At 56.8% G+C, this 26,880-nt stretch overlaps 5 protein-coding genes across 5 annotated transcripts; 3 read left to right on the top strand and 2 right to left on the bottom strand.

Annotated features, from left to right (window-relative positions):
• Positions 1-1,084: 1,084 nt before the first annotated feature.
• On the bottom strand, positions 1,085-3,115 carry HRG_02539 (major facilitator superfamily domain-containing protein; the record flags this gene model as incomplete). Its single annotated transcript, XM_044861010.1, has 2 exons — positions 1,085-2,910; positions 3,085-3,115. 2 exons carry the CDS (start codon positions 3,113-3,115, stop codon positions 1,085-1,087), a joined length of 1,857 nt encoding a protein of 618 aa, XP_044724643.1.
• A 1,123-nt stretch (positions 3,116-4,238) lies between these two features.
• HRG_02540 (ABC transporter transmembrane domain-containing protein) lies at positions 4,239-8,760 on the bottom strand (the record flags this gene model as incomplete). Its single annotated transcript, XM_044861011.1, has 7 exons — positions 4,239-4,615; positions 4,709-4,713; positions 4,792-4,963; positions 5,044-7,167; positions 7,216-8,186; positions 8,268-8,474; positions 8,735-8,760. The coding sequence occupies 7 exons, from the start codon at positions 8,758-8,760 to the stop codon at positions 4,239-4,241; spliced, it is 3,882 nt and encodes a 1,293-aa protein (XP_044724644.1).
• Positions 8,761-9,781: 1,021 nt separating this feature from the next.
• On the top strand, positions 9,782-11,056 carry HRG_02541 (acetyltransferase (GNAT) domain-containing protein; the record flags this gene model as incomplete). Its single annotated transcript, XM_044861012.1, has 2 exons — positions 9,782-10,187; positions 10,260-11,056. The coding sequence occupies 2 exons, from the start codon at positions 9,782-9,784 to the stop codon at positions 11,054-11,056; spliced, it is 1,203 nt and encodes a 400-aa protein (XP_044724645.1).
• Positions 11,057-11,936: 880 nt separating this feature from the next.
• HRG_02542 (AMP-binding enzyme domain-containing protein) lies at positions 11,937-13,171 on the top strand (the record flags this gene model as incomplete). Its single annotated transcript, XM_044861013.1, has 5 exons — positions 11,937-12,329; positions 12,411-12,546; positions 12,597-12,660; positions 12,734-13,051; positions 13,114-13,171. The coding sequence occupies 5 exons, from the start codon at positions 11,937-11,939 to the stop codon at positions 13,169-13,171; spliced, it is 969 nt and encodes a 322-aa protein (XP_044724646.1).
• Positions 13,172-13,208: 37 nt separating this feature from the next.
• Positions 13,209-26,693, top strand: HRG_02543 (AMP-binding enzyme domain-containing protein; the record flags this gene model as incomplete). Its single annotated transcript, XM_044861014.1, has 14 exons — positions 13,209-13,533; positions 13,594-14,054; positions 14,109-14,315; positions 14,370-14,460; positions 14,515-14,537; positions 14,622-14,855; positions 14,913-14,957; positions 15,027-15,423; positions 15,490-16,589; positions 16,650-16,670; positions 16,725-21,782; positions 21,843-22,443; positions 22,531-24,583; positions 24,653-26,693. The coding sequence occupies 14 exons, from the start codon at positions 13,209-13,211 to the stop codon at positions 26,691-26,693; spliced, it is 12,657 nt and encodes a 4,218-aa protein (XP_044724647.1).
• Positions 26,694-26,880: the final 187 nt, after the last annotated feature.

Here is a 26,880-nt window from a genome sequence, read left to right on the forward strand (position 1 = left end):
GGCTAGTGCGGCAGATGAATTGTCAGACATATTGACAGGCTGTGTGCTGAGAAACAGGGCACAGGGTGTCAATGAGGTTATCAATGTGCGATAGGGCACGCCTAAGGGTCGCTGATGACAGCAAAGCTTAGGCACGGTTGGATAACTAGAGTGGGCTCTGATGCAGAGTCTTCGTAGCAATCCGCGCGTTGTAGCAACTATCCTACCGTCAGGAGCTCGCTTTGCAGAGCGTGACGATAGGTTAGCTCTCTTCCGTCTTGCTGTTCTGTGTCACCTTTGCCGGGCGACACTGATCAGTGTGGACAGGCTCTTCACTGCAGTGAGGTTATTCGAACTGGTTCAATTGGTTATATCTTGTGTAACTAGGGAAACGTGTCCCATACAAACTGTGTGCAAAGACCTTCCTCCCTGTGTCTCACCTCTTACTCGCACGTGACTAGCGCGGTCGATTAGTTATACGTGCGCGATCGGTGCCTAGTGCACAGGTGGATCCAACACCTCTTCTGTAGACTGAATTCCCTTCCATCGTCCCTAGATAAACAGGGAGCCAAGGGATCGGGACGATAGATAGGAAGCAGTCTATCTATCTATATGCAGTCTATATCTATTTATCTATTTTAAAGGTCGTGTCTAACCATCTACACCTATCTGCTTGAATCTCTGGTAGATCGATGTATTCCCAGCCTGGCCTTAACCTTCTTCCGCTGTGTAGTTAATAAGCTGATCGGTCTCTTCCTGAGCGAGCTTTAGTCGTTTTCAGCATCGACTTCCTCGGACTCGTCTTCCAAGAACCCAGCTTGAGCCTGAGTTTTAACCTCAACCTGCCGTCTGAATTCATCGAATAGGCTACCAACGGCCGACTGCATATCGCTATACCATTGCGGCTTATTCATCGGCGTGGATATCTGGAACGAGACGACAGCGAGACGACAGATAAGGAGGTGTAATCAGGAAGGGACACCGCATGGGCTGCAAGGAGGCTATGACATAAAGACAGGAATGTATATGTAAGTAAACTGAGAGAGTGTATTTTCGTCTCAATGCGTAGTACTCAGCCACTGACACCTATCTGACGTAGCGTCACCTATACGTCCTTGTGGTAAGCAGCAAGCCACCGGCGATAGAACGGCTTCGACTCCTCTTTGACATGGGCAAGTCCCCCCTGCTTCCCAGACTGTCGTTGCGGCACATCGACCCTCTCACCATCGAGACCCGTGTTCGTGACGGCGTTCTGCTGCCTGCCCAGGTAAAAGTCGGGCATGAAGAAGGTGGCAAGCAACGACACAGAAGCCAGGAGAAGGGCGGTAATAGCGATGTGGCCGTTAACATAGGCATACGCACGGATGGCACCCTGCCTGGCGGGATTATCGAAGCTGTAGCTTGTGCGTAGCTTTTTTATGTTTCCGTAGAGCTTCAAGATGGTCGCCTCATCGACCCCGGTCATCTCCATGTGCATGCGATTGAGCATCTCATTCGTCCAGATGGCCGACGAGACGGCACTGCCGATGGACGACCCCAAGGTAGACCACAGCGAGAGAAGAGCGATGATCGAGGCCATGTCCTCATGCGGCACCGAGGCCTGGCTGCCCACGCGGGCGCCGACGACGTTGAAGGAGCCCAGGCAGAAGATTAACTGGGCGGCGACCAGGCGCGCAGTGTCTTGTACCATGCTGCCGTTGCTTTGGACCAGCAGGCCGTAGCCAATCAATCTCGCCACAGCGCCAAAGACCATCAGGGACTTGTATCGGTGTGTGCGCCTCTGGATGAGGCCGACAATGGGCCCCATGATACTGAGTCCCATGGTTGTGATACCCAAGAATATGGTCCAGTTGTACGTCGACCAGTCTTTGATGATGTAGATGTACGAGGAGAAGTACGTGTTGCGGACTGCCGAGGCCGTCTGGTTGAAGGTGTAGATGGTGACCGCGGCGAGGAAGGTGCGGTTCTTGAGGATGCGCTTTGTCATGAGCGGCTTCGGGGCGAGGTACATCTCGAAGAGAACAAAGGCAATGAGCAGGACGAAGCCGATGACGAGCATGACAACTATGCCTGCGTTGGCCCAACCGCCATTGGCGTCCTTTGCAAGGGTGAAGGGCAGCAAGATGAGTGAAAAGGATGCTCCGAGGATAATGAGTCCGAGGATGTCGATGTCGATCAGGCCCTCGCGAAGGAGCTTTATCCAGTAGGCGAACCCCTTTGATTTAGTAGGCTCCTCAGAGTCACCCACAACCCCGGTCCTCAGGCGCTTCGAAGCGGCCATGGTGACCATGCCCATCTTTTCTCCTCGCCGCTGCATCGAATACAGGGTGAAGATGGCTGGTATAAGCATGACGGGCACGATAATGGCAAACATGCCCAAGCCCCATCGCCAGTTGTCGACGAAGGCCTCGGCGATAAAGCCGTTGACGGGTACGGTAATGATAAAGGGGATCGACAGGGCGGCACCGAAGAAACCTCGCCACTGCAGCGGTGTCAAGTCCCCGACGATGATGTCGCTCAACAGGTCGAGCCCGGATTTGCCGACCGAGGTGAAGCAGATGCCCACCGTGTAGGCTGCAAAGGTGCTCGAGCTGGCGGCGACGGCAAAGCCAACGATGTAGAAGACGAGGACGACGACGTAGGTAGTGGGACGCGAGGTGATGTCCGCCAGCTTGCCGATGAAAGGCTTGCTGATGGCCCGGATGATCTGACTGGCGGTACTGACGGCTGCGAGCGAGCTGTGCTGTCCGAAGGTGGAACTGGCCATGGTAGTGAAGATGGTGGAGGTGATGCCCTGGTCGAGCGCATAGGCAAACATGGTCAGGCCGATGGAGATGCCCAGCAGCCAGAGCAGTATCTTGCCAGACTTGCCCGACTGGTACAGGACCTTGTTGAAGGCCTCGACTCTGCTGACCCCAATTTCAGCGTGGCCTTCATTCACGGCCAAGGCATCCGCGTCCGAGACGACATGGACCGAATCTCGCTGTGAAGGGACGGCCTTGGAGTGGTCATCAGCCTTTCCGGCGCCATCAACCCTTTCTTGGCTCAACAGTGGCGAAGATGGGGATGGGCCTACCAGGTCTCTGTCGCTGGTCTTAGGCCGACCAGCGCCTGGCGCTCCAGCTGGCGTCGACATGTTGACTGTGGTCGGGCGGCTTCGAATTGCGTCCCAGTAAAACACAGAGGAGGAGAGGGGTAAGGTCAAACGGAGGACAGTGAGAGAGCGGAATGTCGACGAAGTTTGCTCGACTTTTTACATGTACATATAACAAGTTTGGCTCCCATGGCCCACGTGCTGCCAATCGGCCAGGCCTGAGAAGACCACCACCCTCGGTCAAATACCGTGTTGAGAGGACGCAGGGATGATCAGATCTGATAACAGCTCGAGGTACTTGGCAAGGATCTGATAAAAATTTGCTTTTCTAGCGTATGGCTGGTCGGCTTCGGCTACGAGTCACGCGAATGGGGCTGGGGCCCCCTTATCAGATTCTTTCCCAATGCTCTCGCCAAGCTAAGCTACAGTGCCAAGCACGGTGCATCCACTTTAATGGGCCTAACCTCGGCCGGGGGCGGGCCTAGGATGTCAGTCCCACCCCTCCCCCCACCACCCCCCCCTCCTCTCCCCTTCTCTTGACCGCGAAATTTCCCCTTGCTGTGTCCCCTCTAGGTTATTAGTTAATTACCACTGAACTGTTAGATCTTTGATGATATTACGTACTGCGTCGCGTCCTCGCTTAACGAGGTCCCCGCCTGAATGTTGCTCACCCTGCTCAGGACGCTGGTGAGGCTTGCTTCGGCCTTGGCACATTATCTTCTCTTTTACTCGTAAATTGTATATTTTAAAGGCCCTCCTCCAGACACGGCGTTCTTTAGCTCGAAGATTGGTATAATACCGCCCCGTTAAGGTCTAATGTAGGGAATAGGCCAGCCTCAACTACTATTAAGTCTTATAAAGGACTTGGAAAGCGTGTCGTGATGGTATTTAAGCCTCATTCTATAGATAAACTTGAGTCAAATAAGAACTAGCTTTCTTTGCCTATAAATGAGCATATAACTGACAGCTGGACACCTACAAGAGCCAGAACTATTATACGAGCAAATCATCCCAGTCCTTTATCATGAAGAGTCATGCATGGCTCGTGCCTGCTGATTAAGTGCTCTTTCGTCTCTAGTACAGTTGATACTGTGATCAGAAGTCTCAAGGCTTGCGGCATCAATCTGGTATCACAGAGTATCGATATTGTTATGTATGCACACAGTTATGACTCTCCTCCATCACCGGATCCCCCCCGGACAGTGACTTTGGAGGCATTGCAGAGTGCCCTAAACAGACTGTCCGGCCGGGAAAAAAGCTTCGGGATGGAATCAAATTCGGCGACCCTGCCACTGTCCATCACGATGACCCTATCACACGTAGCAATGATGGTATCCAGTCGATGAGCCACAGTGAGAACTGTAGCGTCCCCCATCACCTCGTTCAACATGATCTGAAGCGCCGTGTCAGCCCTGCCGTCGATGGACGCCGTGGCCTCGTCCAAAATGACAATCCTGGACCGCCGCACAAGGGCGCGGGCGATGGAGATCAGAGACCGTTGGCCCTGGGAAACGTTGGCGCCGTTCTCCTTGACTTCCGAGTCTAGATTCAGACTCGGACCGCCGCCGCTGGACCCGGAGTCGTGGCTCTTCTTGAGTTCGCATGAATCACTCCCAATCTCATCGTCTTGCCCACTTGAACTTGTTCCGTTAGTGTCCGGTTGGCCACCGGCAAGTCCAACCCTTCTCAAACATTGGTGCAGCCAGTCGTCGCCGTACTGCTGGAACGGATCCAGGTTGTACCGGATGGTCCCGGCCAGGAGGACGGCGTCCTGGCTAATGACAGACAAGCTTGACCGGAGTAGATGTAGACCGACCGTGTGAATGTCAACTCCGTCGATAAGGATCTTGCCGCTTGTGGGCTCTGTGATCCTCAACAAAGCGGATACCACTGATACATGGTAAGCTGGAGTCTGAAGGAATGCAGTCTGTATGGTTGTAAAAGAAGAAGTGACTGGATTAGATACTTACAAGTAGTCTTTCCAGCACCAGTACGCCCCACAACTCCAACTTTCTCGCCCGGCTCTATATCCAGCGTGACGTCCCTGAGTGCCGGTTCCAGGCCGGGACGGTGACTGAGCGTCAGCGACTGAAACTGCACGCGGCCAGCACGCGGCCATTCACTGGCCTTTAAGCCCTTGTCCACATCGTCAACATCGTGCTCAGGCTCCTGCTCGATGTTGTACGCATAGTGGAGCATTCTCTCGACCGAATTCATGTTGTTCTCGATCTCGGCGCTCTGGCGAATCATGTTTCCAAAGACGGCCTGTGCCGTGACGACATACGACAGCACCACGCCCCCGGACGACGGATCGATGGTACCTCGGAGCCCCACGACGAGCAGGCCCGCGGCGAGGACGAGGGCCGCCCCGCAGAGGTCCAGGCGGAGATTGAGCCAGCGCTGACACGCCACCGACAGCCAGTAGGCGGTGTTCTCGGCGTCGATCTTGCCGGCGTTGTCCTCGAGGAAGCGTGACACGGCGCCAAAGGCCTTGAGCGTGGGCAGGCCGGACAGCGACTCGCCAAAGTGCTCGTAGATGCGGCTGCGGAGCAGGTTGTTGAGGCGGCGCAGCTCGCGCGACGAGGGCCGGTAGTACATGCCAGTCCAGGTGTAGACGAGGAGGAGGGCGACGCCGATGGCCACGAACGGCGGCAGCACGATGGTCACCACGATGATGGTGCCTATGGCCTGCACGGCCGTCGAGATGAAGAGCCGCAGCGTCTCGCCCACGACGTTGTCCACGGCGTCGACGTCCTTGCTGAACCGGTGCGTGATGCGGCCTTGGGGCGTCGTGTCAAAGAAGGCTACGGGCGCGCCCAGTACACCTGACATGGCCGCGCGGTGAAGCTTGTTCGAGCACCAGAAGCAGAAGAAGGCAAAAGTTGCGCTCATGCAGAACAGGCCCAGCGACTGCCCAATGCCGAACGCCGCGTAACCCCCCATGTATGCGTCCTCCGAGATGGACGTGTATTGGTTGTCTTGCCACCAGCTCAGCCACAGCGGCGACACAATGCTCGTTCCCTGGTAGACTATGATGGACGTTACGAAGAGCGGCACGGTGAGCCAGGCGTTGCCCATCAGCAAGTAGCGGATGTAGGTCTTGCGGCTGACAGAACCAACAAGTCTCTCCTCACTCTGCATGATCTCGTCGCCTCGGCCCTCTTGCCTTCCCCTTGAATTCTGGGTGGCCATCCCCTCCTCCTGCGCCTCCTTTACCTTGGGCTCTTGATATTGCGGTTGCCCAGAGTCACCATCATGAGTCGATTCCGGGGCCAACGAGGACCCCACAAAGAGAGAAAAGGGGCCATCCCGACTGGACAGAAGCTCATACGAGCCCTGTTCCACAATGCGACCTTTTTCCATGTAGACAATATGATCCGCCTGCCTAGCTAAAGCCATTGAATGCGTCACCAGAAGAATAGTGGTCTCCTCGTCCCTCCGCGCCTGGTTGACGACCATGTCAAAGACACGGGCACCAACATGGGCGTCCAGGGCGGAGAAGCAGTCGTCGAGAAAGAGCAGCGGGCTCCTGCCGTAGATGGCCCTGGCGAGACTTATGCGCTGCTTCTGGCCGCCCGACAGGGATACGCCCATCTCGCCAACGACGGTCATATCGCCCTCGGGCAGCCTCTTCAGGTCCTGGTGCAGACAGCACCGGGTGAGCACCTCGTCGTACCATGCCATATCCAGGGCCCTGCCGAAGACAATGTTCTCCCGTACCGTCTCGCTGAGCAGCCAGGCCGTCTGCGGGGCGAAGGCGAGCTGAGACGACGATAACGAGTTCTGGAGGTTGAGCCGGCATGAGCGTGCCCGAATAAGCTGCATGTCTCCCAAGAGCGCCCCGAACACCGAGGATTTGCCTGATGCCACGGGGCCCACGATGCAGACGAGTTGGCTCCTCTTTACCACGAGCGAATCGACGCGTAGTCTCTGGGTCTGGCCCGCGGGCACCTTGCCTTGTAATCCAGTTGCGTGCGCAGTTTTGACTTCCTGAGCATTCACATCGGCGTCGTCTGTCATGAGTCCCTCATCGTCGTGATAAGCAAAAATAGCGTCCTCAACTTGAAGCACCACATCAGCCGATGACTTCTCGCCTGCATTCCCGCGAGGCTCCGAGCGCAATCCGGCATTACTGGTAGCACCCTCGTCAGATGCGAGCATAAAGACCGCCAAGCGCTCGAGTGCCGCCCGGGCATCCGCGATGGCCGAGAGTGCAATAGGCAGGGCTTGCAGCGGCGTCCTCAGCAGCAAGAACAAGGCGAGCGCAGAGAAGATGACACTGGCTTCCATTCCGTTCTCATTCGTGGCTCCATAGCAGACGATGCTGACGACGGCGGCTAGTGTGGGAGCCGTGTACGAAACGGCGGTGTTGAGAGCCCTGAGTAGCATCCTCTTGCGTAGGTAGACGACCTCGTCGGACCTCAGCTTTCCGATCTTTGCGAGTAGGCTCTTCTCGTACGCGTTAGTCTTGACGAGGCGGATGGTCGACACGGCCTCCACGACGGCCTTGACCCGGGCGTCGGTGAAGGGCATGCTGGCCCGGCGGAGGCGCAGAAGCCGGCCCATCATGAAGGTCTGCAGGGGATACAGCAGCGCCAGCAGGCCGAACCCGGGCAGGGCGCTGTAGCCCATGGACCACACGGTCAGGGCGAAGCAGAGGAGGACCTGGAGGATGCTGGTCCACGCGGAGTGGAAGAAGCCGCAGCAGAAATCCACGCGTGTCACGTCCGCGCTCATCAGGCTCATCAGCTTGCCCGTGCCGAGGCCGTGTTTCAGCTTGGCCTTGTCGGTGAGCTGCATTGTCGCCCTGCGGTAGATGGTGTGCATGAGAGCGCCTCGTATCAGGATGCCGGTCGTGTACGAGCGGTAGAAGCCGTGGACATTAGACGTGACGGAGAAGACGAGCAGGAAAAAAAGGCCCACCGCGTAGCCGAAGCCTGCGCGCAGGGCCTGCTGGGACGGATCGGACAGGGTGGCGATGAGAAATCTGATGAGCAGCGGCGAGACCATTTGCGACAGGTCTCCAGCCAGCTTGAAGAGACCGCCTAGCCAGAACCACCGAAAGCAGACATCGTTGAGAGCCAGGGCCAAGACCGTAGTGTCAGTTGTGTGCCTCGCCCAGAAAGGCTTCCATACCACTGGCCCGGATGAAGCCATTCGACTCCTGTTCCTCTCCAGCCTCGCGGACCAGCACTTCTCGAGTCGATCCGCATAGTCCGCGATCAACCTGTTGCCGGGCATGTGGTACAGGTCATCGACTTGAAGGGGTCTGGTGTAGCCCGTTGTTAGAACGGGGCTCAGCCAGTTGAATGTCAAAATCGACAACCAGTTCGCCGTCGACTCTGGCAACTCGGCCTTGTCCTCGATTCCGGCACCAACTCCATCCTCCCCGTGGCCCGGGCTTGAAGTTGAATGCAAGTTCCGTGCCGTCAGTCGTTTCTCGATAGGCTTCGTGGATAGAAACGGTACCCTTCTGTACCATTTCCGGGGAGCGAAGCCTTTCCCATCATTGCTGTTCATGTTGACCGCCGCCATGAATTGGGGTGGACCTGTTGTTCGTCAGATCATGTCGAGTTCAGCAAGATGAGCAGGTCTTGGGCACCTTGCCGTGACCTTTTCTCTGGCCAATGTATGCCTGGTTTTAATTACATACCCACTTACCGAGAGGGCACCCACATGTGCCACATTTGGATCTTGGAATCTGAAGACCTCTCCGACTGCGGATACAGCAAATATAGCGCATGTATGTACTCAAAGGATGGTAGTACACCCGCACAGTATGAGAAAGATTGTCTGTTTTAGTCGTTCTTGTGTAGGGCTTGGCATTAGTAAACATAGGGGTAACCTGTCACGACCTCGGGCGTGTGTGTGTGGGCGTGAGACCATTCCTACCGGTTCAACACCACAGGGTGCGCCGACAGAAGAGAATTACAGTGAGTTATATGTAGGGACTCGAGTCAAGTCTTTAGACCGGCCTGAGTACAAGAGATTGCGTATATTCACTGTCTGTCTGTCTACAGCAGACTGAAGCTTGCAGGAGGGAGACTTATTACGACTCTTGAGCGGGGTAGATGCGACAAGGTGCCGACACGAGCACAGTGTTCCAGAAATATACTGTAATATTAATTAAATGGGTGTGTAGAGAAATGCACTTAAAGAAGTGCCTTTCTTACTAGCCTTGCTGGTAGAGATACCTATATTCGCCTTGTGCGCCTGTCCACGCTATGTCCGAGCACTAAGTTGGCTCCCAGAGAGCCCAGCCAATGGGTAGCTAACAGAGGCATCTCTCATCAGTACAACACATCGAGGCTGGGGCCCCAGACTGTAACAAAGAACATGGGTTAGATTGTGCCTACGTCACTCTTCAATCGGTGGCTATATCTTGCAGACCGGGGGCATCCGAGCTGAACACATCTGTGCTTCCTTAGACCGGACAGCTTGCAAAAACGGATAACGGTTTAAAGCGTTTTTGTCCCCTATATTATCTCATCAGCTGGTCTCTCAGACTTCGTGTAACGCTCACTCTCATCTGTGGGATCCCCTCTGTAAGTGCCTTACCTAATAATGAGCAAGTTTGCTTACTTTAATCAGAAGCTGTAGGTGTCGTCAGCAAGAGAAGCTAATGGAACCACAGGTAATGCAGTAGAATTAAGAAAAATGGGCAGTGTCATCGTTGACGCGCAGTCTCGCGACGAAACGCCGCTGAATATGTCTAACAGGACATCTTTCAGACTACCCGACGGCGAGACCGAAGTGTGGATTGATACCGCCGGCACGGCCTATGTCGTCGGATCTGGTGTCGCAACGCTGGCTCGGTGGACGACGGATGGGACGCAGACCAGAGTCTCCCCGGCCATGGTCAACGACGAACGTGCGCAGTTCGGCCCAGTCTTCCGGCTCCAGCCGTTGAGCTTGGATGTGGCCGACCCTCGCTCGCCATTTGGGTCTGACGGCCAGCACCAGGACCTCACGCTGGCGTGGGCCTCGGTGTACGCATTGTGGCTGCATCCCGACCACAGAGACGATGAAGTGATGGCCATCTCGGTGGACAGCGAGCGTGTGGGGGAGTACATGCGATGCACTGGCTTGGGAGTGATGTCGCCATTCTCGCCGAGTGCAAGAACGACGACGACGACGACGACAACAACAACAACATCATCATCAACAGCAACAGCAACAACCAAAGATGCCATCTACTGGCTCTACCGCGAGGCGTTCTGGCAGGGCGCAGGCGCGCCAGACTCGCAGCACTGGCTCCAATCCCGGCCTGAAGTGACCAGCTTCCCGGGCTTCAACGGGACGCTGGGCGTTTTCGCCAGCCAGCTGGGGTTCACGCGCAAGGGCAATGTGTGCACCGTCCACCCGGTGCGGCCGCCCAAGCCCAAGCCCGGCTCCGTCATCTACTCTCGGTTCATCGTCGAGCTCGGGCAGCAGCTGCGGATCCTGCACATTGACGCCGAGGACCCGGTGCACTTCGAGGCGTACAAGCGGTGGCAGAACTCGGACCGGGTCAACGCCTCGTGGCAGGAGCGCGGGCCGGACGAGCACCACCGGGCGTACCTGGCAGGGCAGCTGGCCGACGCGCATAGCATGTCGTGCGTATTCGAGTGGGACGGCGAGCTGGCCGGGTACACGGAGCTGGGATGGGTCAAGGAGGACAACGCGGCCTGCTTCTTGGGCTCCAACTGCAATATCGTCGTGGGCGAGCACGACCAGCACTCGCACATCCTGGTGGGCGAGGAGCACTTCCGGGGCGGCAAGAGGTATCAGGCTGTGGCGACGTCCATCAAGCATTGCTGCTTCCTGCGGGAGCCGCGGACCAAGCAGGTGATTGCTGAGCCTCGATCCGACTTGGCCCACGTCCATATCCAGAACAAGTACCTGCCGCAGGAGCAGAAGAAGCGCTTCCACCTGCCGCACAAGACGGCCATCCTATTCGCCCTGCAGCGGGATCGCTTCTTCCAAGAGGCGCATCTGGTATAGACAGTACGAATAGACATCATACCATCAATGTTAAGCACTTCCCCTTTATGGATAGCGCTGTAATCATGAGATCACCTGAATACATGAAGCCGGCTTTTCAATGAGCTAATTTCCATCCGTCTGGCAACGCAGGCATACCAGTTCTGTAGACGGAGTTGGAGAAGGCGTCTCATTGGGCCAAGGAAAAGGAAGAGGCAGGGCTATTCCTGCAGGAGACGGAGTTGGAAAAGAGTTCTCATTGGGCCGAGGAAAAGGGAGGGGCAGTGCTGGTCCTGCAGGATTCGGCCGATGTGGTGGTGAGCAGGGGGTTAAGGGGGGGAGCAGGGGGGGCGAATTCGACATCTGAGGGATTTAATCTAATCAGATCATCTGGACGCCCTCCGAAAGCATCATGTACAGTAAATCCACCTTGGCAGACTGCGGAGCCAGGGACAGGGTTGCTGCGTTCCACCGGGCCAAAGACCCCAAGAAGGCTGTTATCTGCGCGTATTGTAAGTCTTCGTCCTGCTGACGGTGCCGTCTCCCGGGGTGGACGATGCCCACACGGCCGCCCAAAAAGCATGTGCTCCAGTGGGAGGCCTGACACCAAGCTCCAACGCAGGGGCGTGTGGACTAGGCATCGGGTGTTTGGCACCATGGAGACCATGGGGGCACCCCCCGGGGCCCATGAGGGCTTTCACTGCCCAGCATCACCGCCGCCCGAGTGATACCTACTGTACATGCCTTGGGAGGCTTCGCCTTGGCAGTCTTCGAATACGGGCCAAGAATATAAGTCAGTTTGGCTGGTAGTCACACACACTGCACACACGAACACACTCTCTCAAGACTCATACAGTCACACGCAGGCAGATGAGGTGAAGCAGACAAGACCTGCGGCAACATGAAGAACACACCATCGATGCCGCGGCCCCCCATCACGCAGCTCCGGCCACTGCATTCTCACCAACAGTCTTCCGACCAAGAGCTGGAAGCACCATTGTCAGAAGTACAATATCGTCTTGACCATGATCCTCAACTGCTGCACCGGCCAAGCCCTCTCAAACCAAGACCCGACGAGGACACAACCATCAAAGCCTTTGTAAAGCTCGTCTCCCGCATAGTGATCCTCGACCCTGGCGAGGCGTACTGTATCCAAGACTCGGCACGCGGTGGCTTCATCTTAGCTCGTTCCGTCAGCGCAGGCCCCGACGAGGAGGAGGAAGGAGCCTTTAGCTTCATTGACTGCGAGGATGGTCATGACATTCCAACTGACTTTTCGATTGGTGAGGGAAAGGTGAGTCGGCCTGGAGGAAGCCAGCGAGCCAAGGTGAAGAGTCACAAGTGTAGCGGTTCATGTGGCTAACACGCAACTCAGGCCTTGCAGCTTCATATCGATGTGATAACCAAACAAGTACGGTTGACCGCGCAGGCCAATATCATACCTTCGGCCGCTCTCGAGGCTCTGGGTCGCATGCTGGACGACCTCATCCTCGGTCTGCAGCAAGATCAAGGTAAAGGCGGTAAATGGACGCAACCTTCTGTGCTCAATTTTCCACCAAAGGCCAGACCCCTGCCTTTGTTCCCCCAGGAGCCGAGCTGCTCAAACAGCCTGCGGGACCAAGGGAGTGAGAGTGATGGGGATGAGCCGGCTTTACTTCACCAGTGGTTTGAGCAACGCGCGGTAGAAAATCCTCATAGGACGGCCCTGGACTTTCTCGTGTGCCTCGAACGCGGCAAGAGAATCAAGTATACATATCAGCAGGTGGAAAACACAGCCAACGCGCTGGCGGCTAAGCTGGTTCGCACATGTGCACGGTCACAGTCGCAACCGTCCATCAAGACCGTTGCCGTGCTCATGGGACCCTGCCCAGAGCTGTACATCAGCTATCTGGCTGCTCTTAAGGCCGGCATGGCCTTCTGTCCCATTCCCGTGGACGCCCCTGAAGAGAGAAAGGGGGCGCTGATAGCAGATCTGAAGCCAGCTGCTCTTGTCGTGGCCGCATCAACGCAGCCCGGGTCAGCGTCGTCGTGGTGGCCTACCGCGACTACTATGATTAACGTGACTCCGTATCTTGCAGCATGCGACGTCAAATCGGAAAGACACTCATTTCCATCATCATCCGCGGCGGAGACTGACGTGGCCTACATCCTATACACGTCAGGAACCACTGGCATGCCGAAAGGTGTAGCCGTCAGCCACATTTCCGCAGCATGCACCGTCTCCGCCCTGAGCGCTCACTACGGATTTGTCTCGCCAACATCATCATTATCCAGCGAGCCCATCAGATGGTTCCAGGGCGCGGCGCCGACCTTCGACATATCCCTCTTCGAGATCTTCTGGACACTCAGCACCGGGTCGACTCTCTGTTGCGCCCCGCGTGAGTTCACCCTGCAGGACATTGACAAGGTCGTTACGACCTTCGAAGCCGACATAACCAATATCACTCCCAGCTTCGCCAGCCTGCTGGACCCGTCGTCGATCCGCGGTCTGATGCTCGGTGGGGAGACACTGAGTCCACGCCTCCTGCGAGACTTTGCACGCTACAACCCTACTGCAGGCGATGACAACCATGGGCATACGCTCAGCGGAATCTACAACGGATACGGACCCACGGAGACGGCCATCTACTGCATCGCCCAGGCCCATGTCCCGGAAGAACAGCGAGGTTCTGTGCTCGGAACGCCTCTCGCGACGTGCGGCAGCCTCATCGTCGAGGAGCGGATTCAGACCCAGGCCCAGGCGGTAAACTTGGAGCCCGTGCCCATGGGCGCGATAGGAGAGCTCGTAATCACTGGTCCGCAGGTGAGCAGAGCGGGCTACCTCAACCGTCCCGACGAGACGGCGTGCGCCTTTGTCGACGATGCGCGATGGGGTCGGGCGTACAGAACCGGCGACCGAGCCAGAATCGTGTGGGACCCCCGTGGCGAGCCCATTGTTGAATTCTTGGGCAGGATATCCGATGATCAGGTCAAGCTGAGCGGAAGACGCGTGGAGCTGGGCGAGATTGAGAGTGTGCTGGCGAGCAAAGTGGAGGGCATACGGGAGACGCTCTCTTGTGTCTGGAAACAGCAGATTTCCGAGACCGGCTCGGAGAAGGTTGTGAGTCTTGTTGTCCTTGAGCCGCATGCCGACGTGGGCTTTGAGCTTGTCCACCAAAGGTGTCTGGAGGCCGCACAACGGCACCTGCCGGACTACATGAGGCCCTTTAAGATCCTACAAGTCGACACGCTCCCCAAGTCTGCGTCCGGGAAGGCCGATCGCAAAGCAGCTTCGGCATACGTGCGGGAGACACTGAAACAAGAACATCAACCGCGGCGATCGGAGCCTGCTCAGGACGAAACCACCGAGCCTGTCGGACCCCTGTCGGGCCCCGAAGACGCCAAGCTGGAAGAAGAGCTCCTCTCTATCGTGTCCGGCATTCTCGGTGATAGCTCCGCCACTACCAAGATCACAATCACGGCCACCACGCCACTTGCAGAGGCTGGCATGGACAGTCTCCGCGCAATGAGACTTTTGCGCGATCTGAGGAAGCAATGGCCCAGCTCTGGATCTACAGCACATCAACATCAGCATGCGCGTCTGCAGCCATCACTAGCCCTGCTTCTCGACTCGGGAGCCAGCGTCCGCTCCGTCTTCTTCCCCTCGACGCGAAATGTCGATGGCGAGGCCAAGCTAGAGGCCAAGGAGGCCGACATACGAAGGAAACTCGCCGACTTCTCCTCCAGATACGTGTCGGAGGCACTCGACAAGCTCAATCTCGCCAGCGAGGCTGACATCGAGATGGTTCTGCCCACAACATCCACGCAGAGCCAGTTGGCCGTGAGCTTCGCTATGGATAGGCGCAACTACATCAGCCATTCTGTCTTGAGGCTGAAGCCGGACGTCTCGGCCGAGGCACTGAAGGAGGCCGTCGAAAAGGTCGTATCCAAACAGGCCATCTATCGATGTGCAATGCTTCCATGTGACGATTCCCTATCACCCTTTGCCCAGGTCATCCTGACGCCTGAGGCATGGCATCGGTTGGCCAACAGCGCGAGTCGGGTCGTACACAGGAGAGCAAGTGCAAGTCGTGCTGCTGGTGATGCGAAAGTGTGGCTCGACTTGGCCGAGGAGAACATTACTCTCGATTCGCAGAGGCTGTACCATATACAGGTCATTGAGCCGGACTCGGATCCCGAGTTCAACGCTGGTAGCACTGGTCTCTTGGTCATCAGCGTTGCCCACTGCATCTGCGATGGTGCCTCACTCGAGGTGCTCATGAGCGACATAGCCAGGCAGTATGCTGGCTTGGAACCTCTCCCGAGACAGAGCATCTACGAGGCGGTATTGGAGTGGGCCTCGAACGTGGACCCCGAGACGGACAAGCTGTGGCGAGAGTCGCTGAAAGGTTGGGAAACTGAAAGTTTTGGTGCGTTAAGCGGTAACAATGTCAAGTCATCTGCTGCTGGTACAGACTGTGGACATGGAATGGTCCAATACGCGAGTGAGCTGCCGTGGCAGGTCCTGGAGGACAAGAGTAGGGCCCTGGGTGCGTCCCCCTTGTCGATCCTCCAGGCGGCCTGGTCCATACTCCTGCATTTGTTCTCTGAGGCAGACACGGGAGACATCACCTTCGGAAGCGTCATATCAGGCCATGGTCTCTCCGCACACGCGCCCACCTTCTCCGTGGTGCCCTGTCGCGTGGCCCTTCCCGAGAACCAGACTATCGGAGAGCTTGTCGGCAGCCTTACAAGTCACTCGAGGTTTGCGCAAAGCCACCGGCATACATCCTTTGGCATCTTCAAGACGCTGCCGTACAACACTGCCTTGGCCCTACAAGCATATTCTCCGCCGGATCCTCCGCCTGAACACGGTCTTGGGGAGACTGTCCCTGTCCTCTGGACCGGAATCCGGAATCCGGCTGTACGTTACGATTTCGCTGTCTTCGCCGAGATCTTTCCGACAGATCCTCACTCCCCGGACCGGAATGTGCAGTTCAACAACATGACGTTCAAGCTCACATACCGCGAGGATGCCCTCTCAGAGCTCTCGGCGACATGCATCGTAAAGCAACTTGCAGCACTTACGGAAACCATGCTTGGCTCACTCCCGGAGGACATGGTCCAGGGGCTGCCGGCACGTCTGCCTAGGAGCTTGCTGTCTGCCGAAGGGACAATTCCGGTTCCAACTGAAAAGAAGGAAGAAAAAACCCAGCAGAGCCAGGATCGAGTTGAGCTTCTACACTCCCAGTTCGAGAACCAAGCCGCGTCAACCCCTGACCTTCTGGCCCTAAGCTTCTACACTTCACTAGACTCGCCTCCAACCGAGTTGAGCTATGCAGAGCTTGACGCCAGGGCCAATGGCCTGGCAAAAATCCTGCGCGAGGAAGACGTAGACATCATCCCCATCTGTCTACAACGGAGCGTCGAACTCTACGTCGCCGTCTTGGCTATCTTGAAAGCCGGTTCGGCCTGGTGTCCTATTGACGAGACCTCGCCCGTGCAGAGACGGACCTCGCTGATCGCCAGGACACAAAGCAGGGTATTGCTGACGGCCACGGAGTCGCTACCGCTGGTTGAGCCCTGCCTTACCCACGAGAGTCTGGAGGGCGTGCGCGTAATTCTTGTCGACCAGTACGCGAACCAGAAGACGTCAGTGAGAGCTGATCCGCGCCACGGCATCTTATCTTCACACGATCTCGGTGGGCAGGATCTGGCTTACCTTCTGTGGACCTCGGGCACCACAGGTGAGCCAAAGGGCGTCATGATCCAACACGCCGCGGCGGCACAGGCCATGCGCGACCTGCAAATCCAAGTTGAGCACGATGAGAAGACCGAGCAGGTACGCACACTGCAGCTGTCGGCATACAGCTTCGACGTCTTTGTGCAGGACCTCTTCTACACCTGGGGCCTAGCGGGCAGCGTCATCAGCGGTACAAGAGAGCTGGTCCTGGGAACGTTTGTCGAGTTCATCTGGAAATCCCGTCCCACACACGCTCACCTCACCCCGTCGTTTGGCGCGAGCATCGTTGTCGACGAGATCAGGGGGTCAACTCTGCAGTACGTGACCTTCATAGGCGAGAAGCTAACAGAAGACGTCGCCGAAGCTTGGGCGACGCCCGGCATCACCACCCGCGCGTACAACACATACGGGCCGGCCGAGAACGCGGTCGTGTCCACTCTGAGGCGATTCTACGGCAAGAGCAGGGATCAGGCCAAGGCTGCCAACGTAGGCTTCCCCCTGAACCACTGCACGGCTTACGTCGTCCGCGAGGTCGAAATGCCACAAGACAAGCAGAAGCGCTGGGAGCTCGTCCCGCGATATGGAGTCGGCGAGCTGGCCCTGGGTGGCGCACAGGTAGCCAAGGGCTATCTCGGTAACGAGGCCAAGACGGCCAAGGCTTTCATCCAGGGAAGCCTCGGTGCCGACGAGCGTATCTATCTAACGGGGGATATGGTGCGTCTCAACGACCACGGCTTCGAGTTTCTCGGCAGAAACGATGACCTGGTCAAGATCAACGGCATCCGCATCGAGCTGAGCGAGATCAGCGCGGCCTGTGCGAGCGTCAAGGACGAGGAGGCGGCTGTCGAGCACGTCGAGACGTTATATCTCCCGCGCCCGGAGGCTGATACCGACAACAACAACAACAACAACAACAACAAAGTCGTCGTCACCTTTGTCTCTGTCAAGAAAGCCATTATTGACACGGGCAAGATCAGGACGCAGGTCTTCCAGAGGGCTAGGGACGTGCTGCCTGCGTATATGGTCCCCGGACACGTCGTCGTCCTGGACACGACGATGCCGAGGACCGCGTCTAACAAGGTCGACCGCAGGGCCCTGCAGGAGATCTACAGGGGGTCGGATCTGAATGCCCTGGCTGGAAGAGATAGCTCCGAGCGGTCTCCCGGCGATGGTCAGCAGACGAAGTCGCAATGGACCGAGGAACAGCTTCCTATTCTTCAGACCATCGCCGACATCTTCAAGGTGGCAGTCGAACCCCTTTCTCCGGAAGATAGCTTGGCCGGCCTGGGCTTCAGCTCTCTACAGGTTACCAAGCTGGCGTGGTCGCTGAGACGGCAGCTGAAGTGCGCGGTTGGGGTTCTCGACCTCATGCGGTGCCAATTTCTCGGCGAGCTGGTCGACGTCGTACTCACCAAGCTTCCGTGTCAAAAGGCCCTACTTCCACAGTCCAGCGGTGCGATGTCGCCAGAAACACCTGCAAAGCATTCATGGGTGGCTTCCACCAAAGACATGCTGACCAGGAGGCTCCGCGGCGACATGCGGCCGCATGACACGTCGTACGTGCTGCCCGCGACGCCAATTCAGGAGTCACTCGTCGTAGAGACGATGCTTGAGCCCCGGGCGTACTGGGCGCATCGTGTGTTTGACTTGAGCCACCTGGGCGATGTCGACGGCCATCGTTTAAAGAACGCGTGGATCGCGGCTGCCAGGAAATTCGACATACTCCGAACCATCTTCGTCCCCCTGACACAGCTGGACCTGGAACACAAAGAGGAGCATGACAATAGCATCATGTGGGCCCGCCAACAAGGGATCCAGTCCACTATCCTTCAGCTAGTCCGAGACGAGCCAACGGTGCGCTGGACTCGGCTGCCCAGTGATGAAGATCAAGATCTAGCCAGGTGGGCCGAGAAGCTACAGATGGAGTTGGCGCCGACAACAACAACCCAGCCCCCTTGGTCGGTCACATTTGCCGAGGGAGATGGCAAGGTGATGCTGAGTATGCATCACGCGCTCTACGACAACGTGTCGTCGGAAATCCTCCTCGACACCGTTGCAAAGCTCTATCAGAAGCAAGCCGGAGATGGCCATGACGGCGTGGTGCAACTCGAGAGGGGCATGGAGCTGGGTCTGCTGCCCACCGCTTCCGAGAGGGACGAGGCCGCCTCCTCGTGGAACAGTCGTCTAGCCGACCTCAGGAAGACAGCAGGCGCCCTGAACGCCCCTTTTCCCGACCTGACACAGTCACGACAAAAGCAGCCTCAGAGGATCTTCCTTTCAAGAAAGGCAATCCCTCCTTCATTCTTCACGTCTGCATCTGGGTCGCCCGCTCTCCCAACATTGTTCCAGTCCGCATTCGGGTGCGTTCTGGCGTCATACCTGGAGCTCAAGGCCGTCGTGTTTGGTCAGACCGTCTCGCAAAGGACTCTACACCCAGACCTCGCCCGCGTCATGGGCCCTGCCATGGCCACTCTTCCCGTGATTGTCCGCGCAGATGCCCTTTCAGCCGAGGAGCTCTGGAGCGACATGGCCCGCGATTCTTCCAGCCTCTTCCAAAATGCACATAGCCTGCATCCCGTGGACATCAAGAAGATTCTTAACGAAGGCAGCGGGAGCAGTAACGCCCCCTTTCCGGGTCTCTTTGTCTACCACCCGGCCCCAGAAAGCGCCGAAGACGTCGAAAACAATACCGTTCAACAAATGTTTCGGGAAGTAGAGCAGGCACTGTCGCTCAATGTGGAACATCCCCTTGCCTTGAACATCTTCGAGGTCGACGGAGCTATGGAACTCACCGGCGACGGGCGCCACATCTCACAGGCGCAGCTGGAACTCATGTCGGATCAGATCGTCGACCAGGCCCGGGTCATGGTGGAGTCACCCCAGCTCCCTCTTGACCAGCTTCAGAATAGAATGGGCCGCAGTCTCCTATCTATCAGTGGCGAGGCAGCTGCTGACAAGGTTCGCGCGGTTGACCCAACTGAAAGAGTCTCCCTGCACGCGTCCGAGCATCCCGAATGGATTGCAGCCGAGGAACTCGCTTTTCAAGAGTCGGATGAGGACGACGACAAAATAGTCACCAAGACCATCACATACGCCCAGCTGGACATGCTCACCAATGTCATCGCTTCTAGGCTAGCATCTCACGAAGCTCGTCTCCAGTCCGATGACATCGTTGCTATATATATGGGCAGGGACATCAAGTCGCTCGCGGCAACCCTGGCCATCTTCCGGGCTGGCTACGTGTACCTTCCCGTGGACGAGGATCTTCCCCCGGCTCGGAAGCGACTCCTCGTCCGTGACGCCAAGGCAAAGCTCATCATCACCACGGAAGAGCTCTCCAGGGGCTTGGACTTGAACCTCGACAGTGATCCGCCGGCTTTGCTGATCCCGGATGGTGACGACGATTTCGACGTAATGCTGTCTTGGTCCGTGTCTCCGAGAAAGTTTGAAGCCAGCCACGGTGGTTACCTTCTCTACACGTCCGGTTCGACGGGCCGTCCCAAGGGCGTACGCGTATCCAACAGCAGCTTATGCCACTTCATTGCCTCCTTCAGCACCCGCATGATCGACTCCTCGCCCGCCACGGCCAGCCTGGGGGGCGCCGGCAAGTATCTCAACCTCACGTCCCGAGCCTTTGACCCCCACCTCACGCAGCTCTTTGTGCCCTGGTACCTGGGCCACCGCGTCGTCATCGGCAAGGACCGAACAGCTATTCTCGGCAGCTTGCAGCAAGTCATCAACGAGCTGGGCATCACACACTTTGGTTCCGTGCCCTCTGTGTTGACTCAACTGAGACTGCGGCCGGAAGACGTGCCCTCGGTCAGGGTGGTGACGACCGGTGGAGAAAAGGCGTCGAGCGAGCTTTTGGACACGTGGACGAAGGGGTGTGATTCCGCTGACCAAGAGGGACAACAGCAAGCTGTCCTTTTCAACTTCTATGGGCCGACGGAGGTCACAATTGGCTGCCTAGGCCACGCCGTGAACCGCAATTCCAACGCTCGCAATCTCGGGTTGCCACTCCAGGGCCTCGAGGCTCTGCTGTTGTGCCCCGGCACTGGTGATGAACAAACCCTTGCCAGGAGAGGACAGCCGGGCGAGCTCTGTATCGCCGGTCCGCAGGTGGCCATGGGCTATCTGGACAGACCTATCGAGAACGCCAAGAGCTTCCAGGCTACCTCGTTGCTGGGAGACGGCGACAAGAGAATGTACAGAACAGGCGACATGATGAGGATGATGCACGATGGCACCCTCGAGTTCCTGGGCCGGGTGGACCAGCAGGCCAAGATCCGGGGTCAGAGGCTCGAGCTCGACGAGGTTGTGTCTTTCTTGAAGGAAGCCGCGGCCAACGAAGGTGACCTAGACTTTGCCGCCACGGTTGTAGCAAGTGGCAATGACAGCTCGAACCAGCAGCAGCACCTGTTGGGCTTTGTGGCCCGTAAAGCGACGAGTCTCCTGAAGGGGGAGGCTGACGCCGAGGTTGAGCTACTCCAGAACCACGGCCAGGCGCTAACGTCGTTGCTGGAGAGGATCAAGCAGAAATGCGAGGCTTGTCTCCCGGCCTTCATGGTTCCCACAATGCTCTGGGTCTCGAGGATCCCCTACCTGGCCGCGTCGGGCAAGGTAGATACTAAGCTCCTGGACAAGCTGGCTAATGACTTTTTCGCTTCTCAACAAGGTCAAGACGGCCCTGCGTCCACTGCCGCCATGGGTCCAGGTTGCGCTTTGGACGCCAAAGAGTCCGTAGTCGTCGCGGCTGTGGAGGAGGCTGTGGGCAGCAAAATCAACGCCACAGCGACAAGCAGCATCCATCGCCTGGGCATCGACAGTCTCTCGGCTGTTCACCTGATGTCGCTCTTGAGAAAACGAGGCTTTTCCAAGCTTAACATGGCCGACATCCTATCGTCCTCGTGCACAGTAGGGTCCACGGCTCGATTGGCCGACCGAGACTTGGACAGCAGAGCTCCGACGAGCATCACATCCGCATCCACGTCGCCCCATCAGCAGACGACAGACAGGCTGCAAGAGGTCAAGGCGCTCAGTATGGCGGATCTTGGCCCAGTCCCCGTCGGTCTCAGCAATTTGCAGATCGAAGCCGTCCTGCCCTGCCTGCCTCTACAATCCGCCCTTGTCGCTCGGTCCCTGGTATGGCTGAGCGCCAATGGTGATGGTGATGAGGATGAGGACAGAGCAGCAGTCGACGTCCCATACGTGGCGCAGTTCCACTACCGTCTTTCCCGCGGCACGGATTTCGCCAGATGGAAGAAGGCAGCCGAGCTAGCTGTCGCATCCGAGGCCATGCTGAGGACCTGTTTCGTCCAGCGGGAGGACGATGGACGCATCTTCCAGGTTGTTCTCCAGTCGCCTCCTTGCTCGATATTTGAAGGCCAAGGAGGTCCGGCGGACATAGTGGCCCGAATGAACGTACGACCACCAATAATGCTGCAGGTTCTAGAGACAGAGAATTCTGAAGAGACTGTCGTTTCGTTGAAGATACATCATGCCTTATTCGACGGCGTGGCTATCGACGTGCTCAGGAGGAGGCTGGAGCAGGGCTACGACGGACAAGACCCCATTCCTGCTTCAGTCAACAAGAGTCTCAATGTTCTGACGAACATCTCTGCTTACTGCTGCCTCTCGGATGCACAAATAGAATCCACAAGACGCTTGTGGCAGGCAAGGTTGTATGGTGTGCGGCCGTGCCGTGTCGGGGCCGACAGCGACAGCAACGGACATGGCACCATGGTTCAATCGACTCTGTGTCTTGCCTACACAGTTCCCCAGCTCAGGGCCAAGCTGCAGGCTCAGTCTCAGCAATCCGGCGCGTCGATATCAGCCTCTTCTGCTTTCCAGCTGGCGACCGCCCTCTGTCTAGCTCAACTTACTCGACAGACATCAGTCGTCTACGGCTTTGTCATGTCACTCCGGCCCCTAATTAACCACGTCGTCGACGGCGTGGATGAATTTGTCGGACCATGCCTCAACACCCTGATCCAGACGCTCAGCCTTCAAAGAGGGAACGAGACTTTACCCGAGCTTGCTCAGAGAGTCCACGAGGCCCACATTGGTGCCTGCCAGGGCACAATGCCGCTCGTCAGTGCAGAGAAGGTACAGCGTTGGGCTGGATCCGAGGACAAGCTGTTCGACAGTCTGCTTAGCATCAACATTGTCCCCGCGGACGTGGAAACGAATGGCGAGCCTGAACCTGGACGCATGAGCGCTCTACGTACCCGGAGCAAGAGCGATATGGCCATGGCCATTGACGTCGATCTGCATGCAGATGGCAAGATTGTCTTGACGCTTTCGTCGGATGGGTCCCTGACTGAGTCACAGCTGAATGAGGTTGGCCGGTTGTTTGAGAAGATCGTGTGCAGTTCTGCCGACAAGAGCGCGAGAGTCGAGCATTTTGTGCCGATGCACCACGACGTGAACTCTGTTGCTCCTAACGGCCATTGCACCCTCGGCGACGTTGAACGAGAACCGGGTTTGGCAGATGAAGGATATCAAGATGCCTTGGCCTGCGTAGAAGCAACCCTTTGCCGCCTCCTCCGTCTGAAGCCGTCTGACATATCGGACAAGGAGACTTCGCTGTACCAGATGGGCCTCGATTCCATCACCGTTCTTTCATTCGTCAAACTTATCAACAGGTCAGAGAGCATCATTCTCACTTCTGATGCAGTCATCAAGGCTCGAACCATCCGAGGCGCGGCAAGACTTGTCCAGGCGGCGAAGTTAAGAGCCGGCGCCACTGTCAATGGCAGTAGAAGACAATATTCAGAAGCCAGACGTGCCAACGCCGACAACGGCATGAACGACGAAGAGATTTACGACAAGACTCTGAGGAGACTGGCCAAGGACCTCATGTTCGTGGCGACACCGCTTCAGGAGGGCATGCTCAGTGCATCGCTGGCCATTGCGGGCAAGGCTTACACCTACGTCCACACCATCCAATTGTCCGGACATGCTCTCGGAGCAGACACTTCCAGCCTCGACAACTTCTTCGCCGCTGTCAGGGATACAGTGCAAGCCTGTGAGATATTGAGGACCCGTTTCATTTTCACCCAAGATGACGAGGCACCATGGGTTGGTGTTGTGTCTCCTACTGAACAGAGCGACCTTGTCCATTGGGAGACAGTGAAGTCGGATCTGCCGGGCAGGGTACAGCTGAGGATTCATCATGCTCTGTACGACGCGACTTCGATTCGGGCCGTGTGGCGTATCCTGGCCGAGAACTATCACAGGCGTCTTCAAGGCCATGATCAAGTTAGCGAAGAAACTTCGAGGCATCTGTTCAGGCCCTTTGCAAGGACAGTTGCATTGGCGCAAAGAGCTTCAGTGGCATTTTGGACCAACCTGGTTCAAGACTACAGCTATACGCCACTTGAATTCCCTGGCGACTCACTTCAGGCGTCATCCGCCTTCCATTTTGCATTGAGCGAACAGGAGCTGTTGCTTCTGCAGACAAGATGCAGAGCCCTCAGCGTGACGACCAAGGCGGCGCTTCAGCTGGCCTGGGTGAAAGTACTCTGCGAGTCTCTCTACGGACAAGGCGATGTCGTCTACGGCGAGGTCGTCTCGACTGGTGGCGGATTTGACGGTGACGGTGACGCTGTCATAGTTGGCCCTACCATCAACACAGTGCCCATGCGGGTCAAACTGGCGGACCACGGGATCGCCGTCAACGTTGCAGAGGCTTTGGCCCGGGTGCAGAAGCTGAGTGATGATGCGAGGGGGGTGGACGCAATGGCATCTCTGAGGACGGTCCAGACGCTGTGGAGATCGTCAAGTCCGGGCCAGGAACATGTCCCCGCGAGTCTCTTCCAAAGTCTGTTCGTGTTTGATGGGGTCATCGCCTCAGCAGAAACTGATAGCAACGACTCAACACAACCGTTGTTCAGGCCTGCTCAGACCCAGACCCAGAGCGTAGGGAGAGACGCGGATGATGGACCGGCGTATGACGATTATCCTCTGATTGTCAGCTTCCAAATCAAGAACAACATCCTTCACGGCAAGCTGAGGGCCAAGATGACCACAAAGGAGGTGGAAACTTTGGGAAGCCGACTCGAGACTGCGGTGAGATGTGTCGTCTCAAGTGAAATGCAAAGTCCGGCACTGGATATCAGCCACATGAAGTCGGTAGGAAAGCAGAACTTGGCCCTAAACGGAAGATCCACAAACGAGACGGCCAATCATTTAAAGATGGACAGCCTGACTCCAACAGCCGATGCTGTTTTGGAATTGGTCAAGACGGTGCTCGGCACAAGGGGCAAGGATATCGGCTACCACACGAAGCTGATCAACGTGGGCCTTGACTCGATCTTGGCCATTCGTCTGTCAAGGCTCCTGAGGAAGAAGATGGGAATGAGTGCGAGCATCTTCGACATCATCAAGGGTGCCAGCGTCCATGACATCGTCAAGAGTACGACTTCGACACAAAAGGTCGTCGTACAGGAACCGAGACAACGGTTGTTGACCCAAGAGGATGAGCTGAAGAGACTGGTGGCCAATACCCTCGGACTGCCAAAAGACCACGTCAAGTCTGTCCTGCCGGCCCTAGCAGGCCAGCGTGCGCACTTGGAGCAATGGCTATACAACGGCAAGAGGTTCTTTGAGGCTCCATGGGTGTACCGAGTGGTTGATGATTCTCTCGACGCCCAAAAAGTGTCGAGCTGCTGGGCTGAGCTTTGCCGAGTTCACGAAGCTCTCCGGACGACGTTCGTCTGGACAGGCAACGCCACAGGACTGGTCCAAGTCACTTTAGGCGAGCAATGGACGGGAGAGGGACACTTTGCGGTTCTCAAAGACTTGTCAAAGCCCATCCAAGCCTTGATCGACGAGCACGTCGGCGAAGAAAACGGCAAGCCATCAGATTTGAGGGAGCCCCCGGTCCGTCTCTCGTTCGTAGAAGCATTGGACGGGAAAGCAGTTGTGCTCCGAGTCCACCACGCGCTTTACGACGCATGGAGTATCAAGATGATTGAGAAGGACTTCAATGAGCTCTTGGCCTTTGGCAAGGTGCTGCAGACTCGTGCGTCTTTAGAACACGTGGTTCATCAAATCAGAGACATCAGGCAGCTCGATGCCGAGCATTCGTACTGGAAACATCATCTGGCGCACGCCCAAGATACTATCCTGCACGCGGGTGCCAAGGATGATGCATTATCAGCATCCACATACAAATCACCCCTGGGCCCGCACTTCAAAGCCAGCTATTCTGCTGTCGTTCCACAGAGCACCATCGACGCGCTTTCGCGAACCAAGAGTAATGCACGCACCTCGGCCGCCATCATCCTTGCCTATGCAAGGATGCTGGGGCATTTCACGAAGTGCTCTCAACCCACGTTCGGCTTGAATCATGCTTCGCGGTCCCTTTCTTCCGCAGATGGGGCTCAGACTCTCGATTTAGCTACCGAAAGCGTGCCGACTCTGACCGTGACACCGTTTTGCGTGAACCTGGATAGCCAAAGCCCCGGGTTGTCGTCATCTGAGGAGCATCTGCTGGATTTTGTGCAAGACCATCTAGCACAGCTCACCAAATTCGCGCAGTCAGACGGTGTGCAACAGTTTCGCCCCAGGTTCAACTCCTACATCAACATTCTCTACGCCGGAGACAATGCCGCAGGGGTCGAGGATGACGAGGTCGAGGCCGCAACGAAGGTGCTCAGCAGGCACAGGCTCAGGGAACCCCTTGCTTCAGATTACTTCACCGTCACTAAGCCGTCGTCATCCACATTCTCTACTATCGAGGAGCTTGAGACGTCCCACTTGTGCCCCCATCGATTCTTCCTCAATGTCATCGTTCATCGAGGTGAATATATCAGAGTGGCAGTGAGTGGTGATGACGCGCTATGCGGCGGGGACCTGACCATGGTCACAAAGCTCGTGTCATATTTCGGTTCTGCACTGGCAAAGATAATTGAAGGCGCATGCACAAACTAGTTTTCTAATACTCAGACCAGGGAGAGTGGCGCCAATAGGTGGCAAACGAGAGATGAAGGAGATCGGGGGAGGAAGAGCTATGATTGATTTGGACTGATTTAAGGCGTTAGGATTGACATTTCAAAGATGATAGACGCATGGTTCCACGTGGGTTGGCATCCAGCTTACTTGTCTGTCCAGCTCACTT

This window comes from Hirsutella rhossiliensis (assembly GCF_020360975.1).
Source record: "Hirsutella rhossiliensis strain HR02 chromosome Unknown scaffold00002, whole genome shotgun sequence".
NCBI classification, from domain to species: Eukaryota; Fungi; Ascomycota; class Sordariomycetes; order Hypocreales; family Ophiocordycipitaceae; genus Hirsutella; species Hirsutella rhossiliensis.